General features: G+C 47.4%; 1 protein-coding gene across 1 annotated transcript in view; it reads right to left on the bottom strand.

The window, feature by feature from the left end:
- The window catches only part of HFM1 (helicase for meiosis 1), a 2890879-nt gene that overhangs the window by 1543006 nt on the left and 1327235 nt on the right, over positions 1-20638 (bottom strand). The window contains exon 16 of the mRNA XM_086925623.1: positions 2989-3083. Within this exon, the coding sequence (XP_086781749.1) occupies positions 2989-3083 (95 nt within the window). The remainder of the gene's footprint in view (positions 1-2988; positions 3084-20638) is intronic.

Here is a 20638-nt window from a genome sequence, read left to right as displayed (position 1 = left end):
CCCGCCAGGGGGCGCCGGCGCGTCTTGTTGCTCCGCGTTGAGGGAGCTGAGTGCGTCTGAGCATGTCCCTCTGCCGCCACACCTTTGAACGCCCTTCGGGGCCCGAATCATCCCGCACCGTTGGGCTGTATTGTGAGGAGGATAACGCTCCGAAATCGACTACGGGCAGGTTTAATTACACGCAATTCTTTTTTCTGGAGTCAAGTAGCGCGCTGGGTGGTGGCTGGCCTTGTCAAATTAGAGGGCCTGCGCGCTTGGTGTGTTGTTTTACAAACATTCACAGCGACCAGTTTGCATTAAATCCTGTGAAGCCCTCTTGGTCTGCAGAAATTCACAGGCGCGGCTGGCCTGTTAACCCCTATGCACGAGGGTTGTTTTAGTACCTTTAGTCAACAACAAGATAGTCAGGTGCTAGATCCTCACAGTGTAGTAAGATCTTCTTGTTGGGGATCCTAGGCAGGATGGAGCAAGAGAATTATTATGAGGAAGAGGATTCCACCCAGTACTTACCTCTCAATGATGATTTGTTTGAAGCGGTGGATAACTCCATCTACCGATGTGTAAATGAAGTGGTGGCCCCTAGGGAGGAACGCCTTTCAAACCGCATTATATCAGAGTGCGCTAAACTAGCACAAGCTCATCTAGGTGCCGTTCCCCCTGTCCCACCTCCGTTGCCTGAGGAGGGTGCCCCTCCACCTAAGAAGGTATGTGGGGAAGGTGGCGCGGAGTCAACGCAAGGGGTGGATAAGGACGCCTTTGAGCACTTGAAGTTCTTTCTTGGCAAAGGACGGACCATCTCCTTCCGTTCCGCCGCCGCCACCGGAACCCGCGATGTTCACGGCGCCTCCTTCCCCGTCCCTTGATGGGGTTTCCCCGACGGACACCGACGATGAGGGGTCTTCACGTTCTTGGCGTCCGGCCAGTTCCGCGGGAACATTGCCCCAGGATGAGTCGGGCATGCTGGACCCGAATGAAATTATGCATCCTCGCCCAGCTGCCTGGGCCCCTGGGGATATGGTGGACAAGTTTGTGGCGGGGCACCTCCGAAAACCCCTTGAAAAGGAAGTGCGGGGATGTCTCATGGCTGAGTGTCCCCGTCCCACGCTGGAAGGAAAGGTAGCCCTAACGCCCGAGCTAGATTTGAAGATGGCTACCTTCCTGGCTAAGTATGTAAAATATCCACGGAAAGGGATTGATAGGTCCTGGTGCTCGTGCCAGGATAAACTCCTATACGCCATTGGTCCAATTACCAAAATCCTGGATATGGAGGAGGAGGCAATTGTCACTGGTTCTACCATATCCCCCGAAGTACTGTCCAATTGGGAGCAGAGGGCTATAATTTTATGGCAAATGCCAACTGCGCCCTCTCAACTGAGCGTCTGCGGTCCTTGCTAATAAAACTTGACCCGAAGCAAGGCGACTTAGCTTCTTCTCAGGCGGGCGCCGTTGCTCAGGCTGTCCTTTTCGGTGAGCTTTTTGAAAAGGAATTGGGGAAATTCGTGGCTACCTTTACGTAATTGGACAAGGCCCAATCTAATATCAAGAGGGTTTTCCAGACGCCTTTCTCCCAAGGGGCCGGTCGCGGCAGAAGCCGCGCGTCCGGCCGTGGTGGCCAGGAATCTGGCAACAGGGGACAACCAAGTGGCGGATTGGCACTCGAGGCATCTAAGGGATTTCAGCCTGTGGAAGCTGGATGTTCTGTTCTTCAGGTGGCTGGATAATCTCTGGGGCCCGTTTTCAGTGGACCTCTTTGCATCCCATCTTGATCATCAGCTCCCACGCTTCTTCAGCTGGAGACCCGACCCCCTAGTGGAGGCCACGGATGCCTTCCTCCAGGACTGGAGTCAAGAGAGTAATTATGCTTTCCCCCCGTTCTCGATGGTGGTGAGGACGGCAGCCCGAATCTGGCTTCTGGGAGCAGAGGTGGTGGTGGTGACGCCGTTTTGGAGACCTCAAGTGTGGTTTCCAGTTCTTCTGGAACTTTCTTGGGATTTTCCAATCCTACTCCCTCCGCTTCCTCATCTTCTTCTTAATCCGGACGGGGAGCAGCACCATCTCATTTGCCAAGGTTCTCTCCGCCTCATGGCGATTTCAAATGAATAAAAGCCTTTGAAACATGAAAGTGTCTTGGCCCTTTGTGAGTTCCCATGATGAAGAGGCGTGATGCCTCGAAACGCGTCGGACCAGGAAGCATAATGAGGGAGAGGGGGCATGAGAGCTGATTTGAGGCAAACGAAGCGGGATAGCTGAGCAACGTCCGGTGCCTTCCCGAAGTACAAGGAGCATCTTTGTTTATTCCATATATATATATATATATATATATATATATATATATATATATATATATATATATATATATATATATATATATATATATATATATATATATATATATACAATGTTTTGTTAATTTTTTAACAATATAAGTGTGCAAAGATTTTCTTTACGCTATTTTTCTACTTACCATTATCAGTATAGGGAATCAATACATTTGTAATCATTATTTGTGACACCATATTTCTCTATCTCAGTATTGTGTAGTGCGATATTCTGTTAGTGATCCCATCATGTGCTACCAGGCAGCGTGTTCCAAGCTACTACACTCAGCACTCGGTAGAACTCCACACCAACCGAACTGTACATCATTTCTGGAATTGTTACATCTAGAGCTCTATACATTTTTATTGTAAACACTTTTTTACGTATGCCTCCTCTAAACCTTTTAATCTTATCTATGCCTTATACAGCGCTCAAACACCTAGATGGGTATAGTCTACATTATTGAAACCAATAAACTAAACACATAATCATATACATTTGCATGTAAATGTAAACAAACAAATAAGTACCTAAAGACATTCATCATCAGAGTTAAAGATGCATGTTAGCAAAGTACAGAAAAGTCTATTGTCATCACAGATATTAAAATGTCAAAGGCATAGGAAAAAAGTAAGAAAGAAATTAAATTGTAATATTGTTCTTGCTTACCTGCTTTCTATTGTATCCGCACCATTCATTATGTGTAAATATTTTTCTCTTGTACTTAATCTTGTCATTATAACTGCCGTAGCTGTGGTGTCAAACTGAAAACAAGTGTATTTACAGACTGGATTAAGAAACCAAAAGAAGAAGAGAATTTGCCTACATATTTTAAGCAAATCTAAAATAGCTTACTTTTTTAGTTTCGCTTTATTAAGATACTTATTGATGTTGCTCAAACACGTCTTTCAAAGGCGTCCCCCTCTCGGCACCATTTCTATGACCTCTGGGGTGGGGGCCCAAGTTTGTCAATGGTTTTCAAACGAAGGACATTAAATAACGTTGGCACAACTGTTAAAGTTTATATATTGAGAAGATCCATTAATACTCTGCCTATAACCAAAGACAGTACCGTCGATAGGCATGTTATCATGCGATAAATTACACATTCCATTGTATGTTTGATTGTCTATCTGGAATGAATGAATGGGAAAACTAGACAAAGATGGCTTAACGGGTCCAAGTCAGACGCCTGTCAAAACACCTATCCACACTCTCATCGTCTCTCCCTCTTCCCTGTATAAACACCTTATTTATGTCAATTAGCCTTTAAAAACCCAGGGCTACATCTTAAAACGAACTCAAAATCAAATCAAAGGTAGACAGTAGTCAAGGGAGTTTGCTTCTCGATATGGTAGCTATGATGCAGTAATAAGCAGGCCAATTAACATAAAATTGGATTATACCAGAGCACAATAGTCAGGCCTTAAGACTAATATGAAATAAACACCATTAAGTCCAGATTGTTGTGAGGAAACTCATTAACGGCTAAATAAACACAAGTATGATTCCCAGTTCCTGCACCAGGCCCACTTGCCCCTCATGAGATTTAAGATCACGTTGGACTTTAACCATAAATTACAAAGGTTCCTTACATATTCACAATGTGGTCATTCCCTGTGCTCTGAACAAGCTCTTAATCTCTGTCACCTTCCATGAGTTGTTCAGCTCCACTGCTACCTAGGCAGATAGAGACAATTCTCAATCTTAGTCACGAAATTGTAGAAGAATTTCTGTGTCCATTTAACTTTCCTTTGCTGTTCTTACTCGCCTTTCTCTGATAGGATTCACTGTCACCTGACACATAACAAAGCAGGAAACTGTCAACAGTTGGGCATCACAACAGTATCCTTACGGACAGGTGACGATGGCAGGCTGATCCCCCAGCAGAAAACCTTCTTCTTCCTGCCCGCTCTAGGGAGCATAGCTGACCCCTACTACGCCGCATGGCTGTAGACTCATATGCCAAAGATCACAGGTTGTTTCCGCGTTAACTCACTGGCACTGGAAGATTCACAGACAGCTGTGCAGCTGGGGTGGAGGGGGAACGGGGGGGGGGGCGTTGTCTCCCGGCACTCCTTCATGAAATCCAACAGTCAGGTTTGGCGACCTCCCTAGTAGTTTGAGGCTGACTCGTGACATCATGGCACCACTAAGGAGTCATCAACCTCTGAAGAGTAGTCTTTTTTAGTAGATGTTCTAATGGCTGCAGCCTCAGCCAGGAAGACTGATTTACCCACTATAATCCTAGCTTCGAATGCAGCATTGTAGCGGGGATCATGGAATCGTGCAACATAGGAACAATAGTTACTTACCTGTAATCTGTGGTTCTCCAGTATTGGTGTCTTTCATAGATTCACATGCCTGAATCATTCCCCGTCGTCGGAGTGGGAGCCCACGGTACATAAAAAAGTAGTAAAATATACCCTTTGTACATAACAAATAACAATATACCCAACCAGGAAGTAAATTAGCCCCAGCTACAGTAAATAAAACTTCCACATTAGAACCTATCCAGGTCATTATGTATGGACCAAACTGCAGCCAATCAGGCCACAGCTCCCACCAGAATGCTCTCCCCAGAGACCCAGGCTCTCGGATTTTGTAGCACTGGAGTGTACCGGAGTAAAGTATAGATAAAACAGCCTGAGTGAGACTCTGAGGGGAGGTGGGTGGGTGCATGTGAATCTATGAAAGACACCAATACTGGAGAACCACAGATTACAGGTAAGTAACTATTGTTCTTCTCCAGTATTAGGGGTGTCTTTCATAGATTCACATGCCTGAATCAGAGTAGTGAGCAGTAAAAGCAATAATATCATACATAGCTCTTGGACGCCAAGGCACATAGCAGTAATGCAAGAACCCAATGCAAAGCAATAACACAATAGGCGTCAAAAGAGCAAGAGGAGGTGGGAGAGAAATAGCAGAGGCTCACCTTATTGGAAAAGATTACGCAGGACTGCTCTTCCCACCGAGGCATCGGTATCGCTCGAAGAATCCAGACAGTAATGCCTCGTGAATGTGTGCCTGCTGGACCAAGTTGCAGCTCTGAAGATTTGCAGGAGAGGCACACCAGCAAACAAAGCAGTCGAAGAAGAGACTGCTCTCGTAGAATGTGCTCTGGGTAAGGTCTGTAAGGGTTTACCTGCCTGTTGATGGCAGAGCCCTATCGCTGAAGAGACCCACCTAGCGATAGTTTGTTTTGTCACTGCACAGCCTTGTCTTGGTTTGCCATGTGAAACAAATAGCTGATCCGTCTTCCTGATGGCAGCTGTCCTGGAAAGATAGAACTTAAGACACCGTTTGATATCTAGCGAGTGTAGAGTTCGTTCCGCTGGTGTCTGCGGATTTGGAAAAAACGTTTTAAGTATGACTGGCTCATTCAGGTGGAAATCCGATGGTACTTTGGGCATGTACTTCGGGTTGGTGCGCAGTATCACCGAATCATTTGTGAATTGCAAGAAAGGTGGTTTAGATGTAAACGCCTGCATGTCACTGACCCTTCTGGCAGATGTTAATGCCAGTAGTAAAGCAACTTTCCAGGTGATGAATTTCAGATCAACTTTATGAATCGGCTCAAAAGGATGGCGCATGAGTTGAGCTAATACAATATTCAAGTGCCAGGATGGAGCGTGCCTACGTACTGGTGGAAACATGCGAAATAAACCTTTAAAGAATTGCTGGATTATTCTTGAGGAATATAGTGAATTCTTACCGTCCTGTCGGTATCTGGATATGGCCGCTAAAAACACTTTAAGTGTAGAGTGTGCTAAGCCTGATTTAGCCAGATGTAAAAAGAAAGGCAAAATTTTGTCTGGTTCAGCATGTATAGGATGTAAATCCATAGTTTTGCACCAAGCACAAAAACGCTTCCATTTAAGCCTGTAAGTTCTGTTCGTAGAAGGTGCCCTAGCATTGTTCAGGACTTCTTGACAGTCCTGTGGAATGCTCAAATGTGCAAACTCATGGTGTTGAGGAGCCAAGCTGATAATTTTAGAGAATGAGGGTCTGGATGATATATTTTGCCGTCCTGAATTGTCAGAAGATCCGGAATTTGAGGCAGCTGAACTGGTTCGCACTCTGAGAGGAGAAGAAGCTGTGTGAACCAATATTGTCTGGGCCACCGTGGAGCGATTAGAATCATACGACACAGTTGTCTCCTCATTTTCTTGATGACCTTGGGAATTAGAGGAATCGGAGGGAAGGCGTAGGCAAAGATTTGTTCCCAGTTCATTGAGAGAGCGTCCCCGCAAGATTCCTTGTGGGGAATCCAACTCGCGAAATGGACACATTTCTTGTTGTGGTAGGTCGCGAATAGATCTAGATCGGGGCGACCCCATCTCTGGAAAATTTGATCCAGTGCCGGCTGATGCAGCTCCCACTCGTGAGTGCTGCATTTGGATCTACTTAGGGAATCTGCTAGTACATTGGCTACTCCTGGGACATGTACTGCTGCCAAGTTGATGTTGTGTGCCAGGGCCCAATTCCAGATTTCCTGAGCTTGCTGAGACAATCGGGCTGATCTTGTGCCCCCCTGTTTGTTCAGGTAATGCATGCTTGTCGTGTTGTCTGTTCGGATCAACACAGACGAGTTTGACAGAGTCGCTTGAAAAGATTTGAGGGCGAGGAAAATGGCCCTCAACTCCAATAAATTGATGTGCCATGTTTTTTGCTGTGTGTTCCATTTGCCACTGATTGTCATCCCTTGAAGGTGAGCGCCCCAACCTTCCAGCGAGGCATCCGTGGTTACGATGAAACTGGGGACTTCTGCTAGAAAGGCGCAGCCTACTTGCAGGTTGCGTTCTTGAGTCCACCACAGGATTGCTTTTTTCATCCGAGACGTTAAGACGATGACATCTTCGAAGGAACCGGATATTTGCACCCATTGGTGGCTGAGTTCCTCTTGTAGTGGTCTCATCCTCAGACGACAGTTCGGGGATAGGAGGATGCACGATGACAACATCCCTAGGAAAGACTTGAATCTTCGAACTGAAACACACTTTTTTCTGAGGAGTGCAATCGCCAGTTCCTGGATCTTTGCTTGTCTTTCGCTTGAAATGAAGACTTGAGCTTTTTTGGAATCCAGAGTCGCTCCCAGGAAAGACGTCCTCTGAGACGGTGTCAGGTCCGATTTTTTGAAGTTTATTGAGAAACCTAACTTTTGAAACAGGCAAAGGCATGTCTGGATATGATTGCTTGCGGTGGCATAGGAATTGGCCTTGATAAGGCAGTCGTCCAGATATGATGGGTAAATCTGGACACCCTGCAACCGTAAGTGGGCCGCCACCGGTGCCAACACCTTTGTGAATACCCTCGGGGCTGAACGTAGCCCGAAGGGAAGGACCTTGAACTGGAAGTCCCTGCCAGCCACTCTGAACCTTAGGAACTTCCTGTGCCTGGGGAAGATGGGTACGTGGAAGTAAGCATCCTGAAGGTCCAGGGTTGCCATGTGGTCGCCTTCCGTCAGAAACTGGAGGATCTCTTGGAGTGACAACATTCTGAAAGTCAACTTCTTGATAAATTTGTTGAGGGCACGCAAATCGAGGATGGGGCGCCATTCCCCCGATTTCTTGCGTATCAAGAAAAAACGAGAGTAAATTCCTTTTCCTCTCTGATGTTGAGGTACTTTCTCGATTGCCCCTTTCCGAATCATTGCATTGATTTGGACGAACAGCTCCCTGAGATGTGCTGGGGGTGGTCCTTTTGGGGGCGAATTTGGAGGGGTCTTTACAAATTCCAATATGTGACCTTTTGAGATTACATCCAAGACCCATCTGTCTGTTGTAATATTGGACCATTGAGAGTAATGCAGGGATATTCTTCCTCCAATTTGTGTCTGGCTTAGGCAAAGTGGCGGCAGGACGCTTTTCTCACTTCTTGTTGGCGTTGTCTCTACCCCGATAGGTAGTTTTACCTCGGGACTGTGTATAATTACTCCTCCTGTCATCGCTGGTCATCGCTGGGCACTCTGTTACCGCAAACGCTGCTTCTGACCGCTGTGTGCCGCCCCTGCTCGCCGGACCCGCTTCGCGGGTCCCGCTTCGCGGATACACAGCGGCGGTCTTCTTACAAGGGGCTTGACTTAACCGGCAGGGCTGCGAGGGTAGAGCGGAGGACTCCATAGACCAGGAGTCCCCGCGCGCCCGTTACCAGCTGGGCTCCTCTCCCTGCCGGCCCCGCCCCCAACGCCGGGAAACCAGAAAAGGCAGCTGAGCCTCACCTCCTCGGATTCCTCCTGTCATCGCTGGTCATCGCTGGGCACTCTGTTACCGCAAACGCTGCTTCTGACCGCTGTGTGCCGCCCCTGCTCGCCGGACCCGCTTCGCGGGTCCCGCTTCGCGGATACACAGCGGCGGTCTTCTTACAAGGGGCTTGACTTAACCGGCAGGGCTGCGAGGGTAGAGCGGAGGACTCCATAGACCAGGAGTCCCCGCGCGCCCGTTACCAGCTGGGCTCCTCTCCCTGCCGGCCCCGCCCCCAACGCCGTAAATAGCCCTCCTATAAAGCAAAGGCAACAACCCCGCTGCGCGGGAGCGCGCGGGAGGGCGCCAGGAGAAGCCCGGGACAAGGGCGGGACCGTTTGAGGCCGTTCGAGGACTAAGAGGACAGGCCTGGCCCACCCCCCTTGGTTCCTTCCACGGTTATCGTGCCTGGACTTTGAGTCTAGTGAGTACCATACAGAAACCGTAACTGTCACACATTATGTGTACTCGGGGGAGTCGCAGTAAGACTGCGCTGGGCTTAACCAAGCCAAATGGTACCTTGGACGATTTCCTTGTAAAAACAAATTTGGCAATAGATGCCGAAATCACAAAAATGCAGAAGAGGGTTTCAATCGAGTTAGACGCTGCACGCAGACTCTCCCAAACATTTGCTAACTCCAAAAAATCTTCCCTGGGAAACATTGCGTCTGCTGCATCTCCCCAGCAGGCTGCACGCCCCCCTCCTTTGTTGATTCTCGCCGATGTTCATCACTCCCCCCCTTCTTCCTCTCCTCCACCATTAGACTCTTCCTTCATCTTCTCACCCATGACCGTCCAACCTAGGGAGGGCGAACCACCTACCGAACAGGGAAACTCTACCACCTTGCCGGACATAACTGCCCCTTCCTTTTCTGTAGCAAAAAGTACAAACCCAGGTCGCCAAGTTTTGAAAAAGAAAAACAATGCAAAATCTGCCTATGCTCGTAAGAAAGCCAAAATTGCAAGGCAGCAGTTTTTCAATCATAGAAGAACTCTACCCAACACAGGGGATTCTAAACAAACACCACCTCCAGCTACCCAGCCAACAGGGGGTGATAGCAACCTCACTTACTTTACCTCCACTACTGCCCCTGTGGTAGAGAATCCTACTATCCTTGTAGATAACCTAACACTGGGAGGCCCAAATGAGATATGGAGGGACACGGATAAAGCGGGTGATGATGAAGACTTTCTCCAAACAGTCTGGGTCACTTTAAAACAACTGTTGACACCGTTCGAACTCAGACTGTCACGTATTGAGAATCACCTACTTGAAATGGATAAAACGTTAGTATCCCTGGCCACGCTTAGCCTAAAACAGCTGGAAGCAACACATCCCCATATTAATGAGGGTCCCCCCCTGGCTAGAAATGTTGGTACTCAACCTGCTCCAGTCTCTAACACTGGCATTAAAGCAGCTACAGCGTCTAAGGAGGTTCCCTCCGTCCCTCTGATCTTGCCCGCACCCTTACCCCCTCCATTACCCAAACCTACTCCAATTCCCAAACCTAGGACACTTGCAAATGTCGTTGCCAACCCTCCAAAAATAGAGGAAAAACCTCCCAAAAAACATGTCCAGCCCAAACCTTCTTCTAGATCCGACCAGAAGGCGAGTAACCCTATCACTCCTCTCTTAGAGCGCATACCAAATTCACACCAGAACCATCAGAACTTTCGCGGAGGCTATATTGATCTCCCCCCTGAGGCTGGGCCCTACGTGGTTATCTTGGCCGGGGTACCTCCGCTTGCCCCTGACATTGTGGAAACCCAGTGGTCCTTAAAAAACAAAGTGATCCACTGGTTAAATGTCAACAGGCAGATCCCTCACACCAACAGGAGTAGGGTCCTAATGGTCAGGAGAGTCCCTTGGGTGGGCCGCACTTACAAATCGATACCAGGAGACTGTATCGTGGTGTCATTTGCAGACCCTCACACAGCCCACCTCATCACTACATGGGACCCATACGCGACTGAACAAACCATTGTTACCAAACCCCTTACCTTTTTTTACCCTCCAAAACAGGTAGCAGAGCACCCTGGGGCTTGGACCATAGTCCACAATCATAGATGGAAGGGGCAGGGGCAGGGATGGCAACCCACTAACAATTGGTGGGAAGGTGCACCCACTATGAATAGGTTTGGATGCCTAGATCAGGTGGATTGACTGGGAACTGTCGATCAACCACTCCGATCAAGTGACCAAAATCACGCAATGATTGCCAGTAATAGCAATACATCACCACTTATTGTTAACAACTCGATCCATTTGGTGGTGGTTCCACCCTCCCCCGCCCAGCACCAGCTCCCAGTGCGAGCCATACAACACTTAGATAGGGTACATTTCCAAGACCAGGTAGACGTAATAGAGAGTGTGGGCCATACACATCAGGTAGTTAGCGAACTGAAACACTCACTATTATCCTGGAATGTAGCAGGTCTGGGCAATAAGATCATGCATACACCCTGGCTGGAGACCGTGCAGAAGCATGGCATACTCTGCCTGCAAGAAACTTGGCTTGCAGAGGAAAGGCATATCATGGGGTATCGAACATTCCATTCACCCGCTGCTCCCTCCCCTCAGGGCCGCAATAAAGGGGGTCTGTGTATATACATCTCGAATGTAGGGGATATAAAGGTGTATAATTTCCACTCTGACCAATATTTCCAAATCCTTTCTTTTAAATGGGGCACCACACAAAAGGTCATACTGGTGAACATTTATAACAATATGCCAGTAAATGAAATGGAACTCATTTTGAATAAAATGTCAAACCACATCCATAAAGTGAGAGATCAAAATACGGGAGACCATACAGTTCTTTGGGTGGGAGACTTTAATTGTGCCGTCTGCCCACTTTCTGAGTTAGGTTTGTGCGGCCTTGCAGATCGTGAGGAGGACGGCCCTTTTCACTTCTCACACACCAAGCTGGGGTCTTTCCTTAACAGTATTATATTTACTTTTGATCTCACCTTCATTAATCAGGCTTGCTCTCCCCCAGTTCCCTTTGCCCCAACATATAATGGAAGAGGCTGTGAAACCACAATTGACTTTGCACTGATATCCCCCACTACACCCAATTTTATAACCTTTTGGGAGATAGGGGATGACCCAATGAGTGACCATTACCCTATTACCTTTGGGGTTAGGCTCCCAGCGGAGAAAGCAAAGGAATCTAGCGGCCCACTTTATCCACTGGAGGTCACCTTAACAAAGATAAATGGCTATGTGCTTAAGTGGGAGAAATTGAACCCCACAATCTTCTTCCACAACCTAATATCATCTTGCTTTGCAGACATATCTGTCTGTTTAGAAGAAGATATTGATCCTAAGGCGATTATGGCAGCTTTCGCTAATATTCAGGAGTACATAAAAGGTGTTCTAACTAAGAGCCACAAAAAGAATGGGAAACGTGCATCCGGGTGGTTTGACTCTAGGTGCACAGCTGCTTTAAAGAACTTGAAGAAAGCTTTAAACGCCATTCCGAAAAACAGGGTCCAAATCTCTGAGGCCAGACGAGAGTATAAGAGAGAAATTAACCTCCGGAAAGCAACCATGAAAAAGGAGGCCTGGGAAGCGTTGGGGGAAGCTGCCAGGAATAAGGATACTAACCTCTTCTGGAAAGTGATAAGATCAGTATATAACACAAAAGATACTGACAACTGCATAGATGTAGCAATTACAGCAGAGCTCTGGGTAGAACACTATGGCAAACTCTACACCAACAGACAGGGGGACAACATGAATCAACAAAAGGCACTTTTACCCTTGAACAAATTCACGCAGGACTATCAGTCAAGTGATCCCCCAGTTTCCCCATATCCAATCGATTTGGTCTTTACCACCCTAGAAGTTGAAAATGCAATCAGGGAAAGCCCTTCAGGGAAAGCCCCTGGCCCGGACCACACACCAGTGGATGTTTATAAAACAAATCTGGAATTTTGGGCTCCGCTCTTAACTAACGTTTTAAATATGGGAAACAAATGCGGCTTAATTAACACCTGGTCAGACGCTATTGTGGTCCCCATCTTTAAAAAGGGAAATAGGGACGATCCGGCTTGCTACCGGCCGATATCATTACTAGACGGCCTCATGAAAATTGCAGGAAGGATCGTCCTTAAGAGGATTCAGCACTGGGAGACAGAAAACAAGGTCATCTCAGAACTCCAATACGGCTTCCGAAAGGGACTGGGTACCCAGGAACAATGTTTAAACCTGTCCTTATTGATGTCCAAATATACTGAGGCCAAAAAAGGGGATCTGTTTGTTACATTTGTTGACCTTAGCTCAGCATTTGATTGTGTGGATCATCTGCAGCTCTGGTCAACATTGGAGCTTATTGGGGTGGATCCTATCATCGTTGTATTTATTAAAGAACTGTACAGAGATGCCGGTGCCAGAGTGAGGTTCGGGACCCAGGGGCAATGTACACAGAAATTTGCCATAAATAGAGGGGTTAGGCAAGGCTGTATACTTGCGCCCCTTCTATTTAGCTTTTATATCAACTCTGTTGTAGACCATCTAACAAATCTGCAAAATGACTACCCAGCTGTCAATGGTAGGCCTGTACCCATCCTATTATACGCCGATGACGCGGCTATTATGTCTAGGACTATGGTAGGGTTGCAGAGAGCGGTAAGAGAATTTTCATCCTACATGGGGAAAAGAAATCTGAAAGTGAACATTTCAAAAACTTTCTCCATGCCGTGCACCCAAAAGAGCAAAAGGCCACAATGTTCGATATACCTTGACGAGCAAAAAATTGAGAGCACAGACACCTTTTGTTATCTGGGTGTTGTTTTTGAGAGAAAAGGAGCCTGGAAACATGCAGTATCGGCTAGGAGGCTTGCCTTTACCCGTGCTATTGGGGCCCTGAGAACTTTTGCAGCGAAAATTGGGGGCAAACCGACCGCTGAGATGATACAGATCTACCAAGCCAAGTGTGTAGCGACAGTCACCTATGGAGCAGGCTTATGGGGCTTTGAAGATGTGTCCTCACTCCAAATTTGTGAGAATCTTTTTATTCGCTACTTATTGGGTGTGAGTAAATCTACTTCAACCTTTATCACTCACATTGAGACTGGCCTCAAATACCTTAGCGACTCCATAAAGCTGTCACCGTGTTTGCTCTGGCACAAAATCTGGACTACCAGGGAATGCCAATTTAATAGAGAACTCATCACGGATTGCATGAACTTGGATGCCGCATCCAACATCAAATGGATGCGACATGTCCGCTTGATGTTCTCCAAGATTGGTTATCCTGAATACTATGATGACCCAGAGTCCTTAGAACATCTGTCTAGGTCGGCCCTCAAAAAACTTTTAATTACACACCTGGAAGGTGTTAGATGGGACACTGAGAAACTCAAAAATACCACCCTGAGTTACCAAAGAATCACTCCCATCGAAGGTTTGCAATTCTATCTCAGGACCGAAACTGCACCTTATCCTCGTATGCTTCTTACCAGGCTGCGCCTAGGCACCTTCTTCCGTATGGTCACTCTTCCAAAACAAAATGATTGGATTTCTCCGAACCTAATTTGCCCATGCGATGATCACTCATCACAAAGTGACATTCATATTATGTTCTTTTGCAATCTGTATTTTGCCCCAAGGAAATTGTACCTCTTACCTCTTCTTAAACACTGGGGCATAAGAACATGTAAAAACGCTTATCTGAAGTTACTTCTGTTAGATGAGGTGTATGTCATCTTTGTCGTTTCTCGCTTTTTAATGTCAGTGATGAAATACAGAAATTCTATGATGTAAGCCTTACATGTTTAAATTTTATCACACGTTTTTACATGAGGCCGATTGCCGTAACTTCATCATTGACTTTTCTTTTATTTGGAAAACTGTTTTACAGATTCTTATAAATGTTTCGTTGGGGAAAACTTTTTAAATTTGTTGTATAAAATGTACTTGTATGCTTTTATGATTTTATCAAACAAATCGAATAAAGCTAATTTTGAATTTGAATTTGATATAATTACTCCGTCTTTGGCCATAAGGTTGTTGCTTGTAAGGCTGGTACCTTTGGTTGCTTTGGTTGTTAGAATATGGGCGTTGCTGGTAATATCCTCCTCTACTGGAGAAGTTACCCCTTCCTTTTGCACCACGAAAGGAAGATTTACGGTACTGCAGAGTACCTAATGATCGTGCGGTTTCCGTATCCTTCTTAATGGATTGTAAGGCTTCGTCCACATGTGTGCCAAAAAGGAACTCGCCGTCATAAGCCATATTCAAAACCTTGGCTTGTACTTCTTGTCTAAAGGACATAGATTTTAACCATCCCTCTCTTCTGAGCACTGCAGCTCCTGCCAATTGTCTGAATCCTGTGGCCGCCACGTCCACTGCTGGGTCGATAATTTCAGACGAAGCACATTCGCCTTCTTGTAAAATTTTGGTGGCCTCAGAGCGGTCTGGCTCAGGCAGTTTCTGGATGAATGGCGATATGTCAGACCACATTTGTCTGTCATATCTACCGAGAATTGCTAACGAATTTGCAGCTCTAACAGTGGTGGCCGCAATAGTAGATACCTTTTTACCAATGGTATCGAGGCGTCTTCCGTCCTTGTCCGTAGGAATGGAGATCTGAGTTGAGGGGTTCCTAGCCCTCTTTTGAGCTGCCTGCGCGATGACTGAGTCAGTTTTTGCCTGACCGATGAGACAAGCAGGTGAAGAGGCGGGCGCCCTATATTTTTTGTCTACTCGCTGCAATACCGCAGGAGAAGAGTTTGGCGTGGCCATGATCTTAAGCCCTTCCTTCCAGATAAAGTCTATAATGGGAATAGACCAACTTTGATTCTGAGATAAAGTCTTAAAATCGTACAGAAAACATTCATCTTGCTTTGCTTCCATTGAAATAAGAAATCTTTTAGTAGCCTTGTCCATAATCCTATGGAAGTTCGCTATATCCACCGGTGGTGACTCAGCCTTTGGTTGTTCATCTGGGGATGGCGTATCTGCCTGATAGTCTTCATACTCCGAAGAGTCCGATTTATTCAATTCCCCTTTCTCATGGGTGTCCTCATCAGAATTGTCATCCTCCTGTTGGTGGTGGGATAATGGTGTGGTAGGCCGGGTATTCTGTGTCTCTTCCGACCTACCAGCCCTTGCACTTTGACTCACTTGAGGCTGTGGGGAGGTAATATGAGAATCGCCCGACTCCGAAGGTGGGAAGCGGCGATAATAATCGCTCAGCATATATTGCAAATTCTCAAAAAGTTCCATTGGCATCTGCATCCCTGGCGCTGGTGTGTTCACCATTGTAGGTGCCTGAATTTGCAGTTCCTCTTCCTCTTGATCTTTAACCTGTATCAGTAAGTCAGAAGGACTTTCAGCCGCTTGGAACATGTCATCACCAGATTCTTCCTCAGAATCTAAGAGCCTGTCTGGCATTTGGAGTGGCGACAATGGCGTGGATTGAGATGACCTTTTTTGCAACAAAGCTGCAGTTGTGGCTGGAGATGGAAGAGGTATGGCAGTGCTTCTTGCTGACCATACTTGCAGGTCTGTACAAGACGACAATTTTGGTGTGGGTGGATTGTCTTGTGGTAAATCCGAGCTTTGTGTCGTCGCCTTGGACGTTGAAGACAATGGCTCCTTCGACTTCAGAGGCGGTGTTATTTTCGTCGACGTGGTGGATTTCGTCGTCGACGAGGGAACCGTCGACGGAGCAGTCTTCATCGTCGACGGGGCCGTCGACGGGGCCGTCGACGAGACAATCTTCACCTTCGTCGACGACGCTCTCGTCGACGCGTCCGTCGACGGGGTCTTTTTCGTCGTCGAAGGGTCCGTCGACGGTATCTTCGTCGACGATGGCGTCGACGACGGCAAGGTCTTCTTCGTCGACGGAACAGCCGTCGACGACGACGAGGGTTTCTTCGTCGACTGTTTCATTTTCGTCGACGTCTGATCGTCGACGAGAGGTGTGACAATCTTCGTCGACGAGATGGGACGAATCTGAACATGAACATAAGTTGGAGAAGAGGCTGAGGACATCACCATAGTCGATTTTGGTGAAGAGAAAGTCAAAGTAGAAGTCATGGCAGAGGCAGCCTGACTGGAATTCGGCAGCGCTGTTGGTGCCTTAGTCACAGGTCTCACAGGAGACACCAAAGACTCTGTTCTTTTTAAGCCTGGAAGCTTCACAGACTTCTCCGAGGATTTTTGACCTTTAGAAGTAGAAGGCTCACCAGCCTCTGAAGCGATCTGGTGCTTCGCCACCTTAGCCTTAGGAGTAGGCACAGCGCTCTCAGCCCTCCTCTTCTTTGACCCTTTAGAAGACTCTGAGGCAAAACTTCCTACCTCAGAAAGTGGCGCATCTTTATCCTTTATCCGCTGAAGCCACAGCAGCAGGCGACCCTCTCTATCCCTGAGGGTCTTAGGAGGAAATTTGCGACAGATCTTACACTCCTTAGCCTGATGGTCAGGGTACAAACAGTAGATGCAGCGAGTGTGTGGATCTTCCTTAAACAACCTCGCTTTTCCACATGAGTCACAGGTCCTGAATAGGGACTTCGAAGTAGACATTGTAGAAGAAAGAAACTTGACAAGTGAAGAAAGAATGAGCAGAGCTCAGAGGGACTCCCTATCACACGACGTGCGGTAAAAAATCTGAGAGCCTGGGTCTCTGGGGAGAGCATTCTGGTGGGAGCTGTGGCCTGATTGGCTGCAGTTTGGTCCATACATAATGACCTGGATAGGTTCTAATGTGGAAGTTTTATTTACTGTAGCTGGGGCTAATTTACTTCCTGGTTGGGTATTTTGTTATTTGTTATGTACAAAGGGTATATTTTACTACTTTTTTATGTACCGTGGGCTCCCACTCCGACGACGGGGAATGATTCAGGCATGTGAATCTATGAAAGACACCCCTAATACTGGAGAATGGCAATTCCACGCCAGCCCCAAGGCATCAACGCAGCCGGCTCCCTGGGGCTCTTCGGAATCAGCACCAGCAATAGTCCTTGGCACTAACTTGGGTGCTAACTTTGTGAGTACTCAGGGGACCACCACAGGAGACAGTATGGGCGGGGCTGTAGGGCAATGGAGGTTGTAACATTGGGGGATACATAAAGCCGCTTGACAATGCCTCCCTCTTCTTCGCCAACATTCATTCTCGAGGCTGAGAGGAGCGCAGATTTCGAGGGACAGAGGGGGTTGCCTGGTGCTCTGGTCCTGACTCCACGGCGCTTCCGGGGACAGTACCACACTCCCCAGGGTGCACCTGTGACCGCACACCTGTCCTGGCTCAGGGGGAGGCGTGGACATCGCGCACATAAGCGCTGCCTCGACCCCTGAGCGTGAGCTCCTTCTCGCCAACTTTCATTCTCGAGGCTGAGAGGAGCGTGGATTTCGAGGGACAGAGGGGGGTGCCTGCTGCTCTGGACCTGACTCCACCGCGCTCACACCCGGGGACAGGACCACACTCCCCAGGGTGCACCTGTGACCGCACACCTGTTCTGGCTCAGGGGGAGGCGTGGACATTGCGCACATAAGCCACTCCCCCAGTCCTGCGGCGCGGGTAGCGGCGCGTGCCGCCACCGGGATGATGCCCGGACGAAGCCCGGGACAAAAGGTGGGCCTGTTTGTGCCTGTTCATGGACTGGAGTGACTGGACTGGGCCACCCCCCTTTTACATCTGGTATTGTAAACGAGACTTGTGTTAAATTGCTACTAATTCAGGGATGTTGGTTAACATTATATCTATCAGGCTAGGAAGCACGTGAGTAATCAGTATAGTTACCAGCGTCCGAGCGAGACACGCTCAAACTTTTATCCTTTAAAGGGAAACTTCAATCATTTAGTATTCTCATTATTGGTTGACTATGGGGAAACCCAACCCACGGACCAGCAGATCGCAGACCCGACAAAAGACCCTACTAACTGCCAAATCTCCTAGTGTAACTGCCATTGATAAAATGCTGCAGAAGGCAATCGGTGCAGTGTCCTCGGTGATAGAGAACACTGAGTGACGCCTTTCCATTACTCCCAGACTCGCCGAAGCTCCATCATCACAAGGGTCTCCCCTAGTGCCGACACTGGACATATCAGTTGCTCTGCTAGACCCGCTTTCTAATGCATCTCCCAGTGCCCTGACCCCACACCATGTTAACCTCAGCCCCACCTCATCGCCCCCCTGGTCTTGCGACCCTCTGAAAAGCAACACAAACGCCATACTAACTCTAGGAAAGTGAAAGTCTCTAAGTCAGTCCACACAGAGGTAACCGGTCAATCAGAGGGTAAACTTGCTGCTCCGGTATCCGTAGACCACATCCCACAACCCCCTCTCTGAGATACCCATCTCCTTCTTGACATGCAAAACCACTTATAGAAATTCATCATGACCCAGTTCAAGTCCATTACTAGTAGAATTGACAGGGTTGTATCTTTATTGAGTAACAGGCTAGAGGGTAATAACATCAAGTCCCTTGCCAATAGGACCAGTGTAGACAACATCGACCTGAACCGCATTACCTCCTTACCCACCAGTCCTCATAACAACAACTGTCACCCCACAGCTAATTCTATATCTGACACGACAGAGGGGAATATGCACTCTATCATCACTAGTAAGAACCAAATAGCTGCCACCCCTACCAACGTGGCCACACTTACAAACAACATACACCAGGGAAGGCACCTTCAGTATAGCCATCCTAGGCAAAATGAATTGCCTGTGCAAACTCAAGCCAGCAATCGACATATGAATTCAATTGTCTCTCGGGACCTACCAGCCGCCGCCTCACCATACGTAGTTGTTCTTGCAGGGGTAACTCCACTCTCCTCAGATCAGGGCGAAACCTACCCAGAGCTTAAAAATAACATCATACACTGGCTAGGCAGGAACAGACCACTAACCGGACAAAGGCAAGGTGAAATTATATTCGCCCGTAGAGTTAGGTGGCTAGGATCAAAACACAAAGACATAGACGGGGACTGTGTGGTAATCAATTTCAGAGACAGAGGAGTGGTCAAACGTATACTTAAATGGGACAACTTTGATGCCGACACACACATCCCAATACATACCCTCCCTCTAGCATACTTTTATCCCCCCACAGTAAATTCGAGAAATAGCTCCAGTACCAGAACTCATCATTCTCTTGGACCCCAGGGAAAAGCTTTTGTTCTTCCATTAGAAAATAGATTCAGCTCCCTGAATACTGTAGATTGACTAATTCCATCACCAACTCACAGGAGCAATTCAACTACATCAGGCCAAGGTCCCAATCGGGTGACGGAGGAAACCCACCTGCGGGACCCCGTACCAGCTCCATCGATAACGCTGAGAGGGAAGAAACAACACAATTTCGTCCCGCATTTAGTCCCCCCCATTTATAGTGACAACAACCCTATTGATTCGGCGCCCCCAAATAGTGGGAACAGCTCTCCTTTAGCTCCTACAGCATCACTAGAGGAGCCACCCACTTTTAGACTCACCTCATAGAATTTAGCTGGGATCAATTCCAAACTGGATCACCCAGAGTGGGGGAATCTAATAGATCAGTATGATCTGTGTATATCCAAGAGGCCTGGGCTCTGGACGTTCCACATAGACCGGGGTTTGCAACCTTTTGTACAAAGGCTCTTCGGGGTTAAGGGGTAGACCATATGGGGGACTTTGTATCTGGGTGACTATCAACCTGGGCTGTTCTGTGAAGGTCCTAGATACCCACTCTCCAGACATTCTTTCCATCCTTCTCAATTTTCCAGATGGCCAACATGTGGCAATAGTCAACATTTATTTACGCCCCTCACAAACAACAGAGACCCTATCTGTCCTAAATCAATTAGAAGAACTTTTATTATTACTCCCAGCTTCGTCCCATAAAATCATAGGGGCGATTTCAAATGCCACTTTGAACATCTAGGTGGCATTACATCTGTCACACGGGAGGAGGATACAGTATGGACCATCCCCGAGACTTTATGTTCCCAACAAAGAGCTGGACTTCGCTTGTTTTAAAATTAAATAGTCTAACCATTTCACATTCCCTTAGAGCCTGTAATGGAAGATTCCCCACAGATTCCCCCAGCAAAGTAACATTCAATAGACCAGGAAAAA

The sequence above is a fragment of the Lissotriton vulgaris genome, chromosome 1_1, assembly GCF_964263255.1.
Source record: "Lissotriton vulgaris chromosome 1_1, aLisVul1.2, whole genome shotgun sequence".
Lineage (NCBI taxonomy): Eukaryota > Metazoa > Chordata > Amphibia > Caudata > Salamandridae > Lissotriton > Lissotriton vulgaris.
This window is presented reverse-complemented; position numbering and strand designations above follow the sequence as displayed.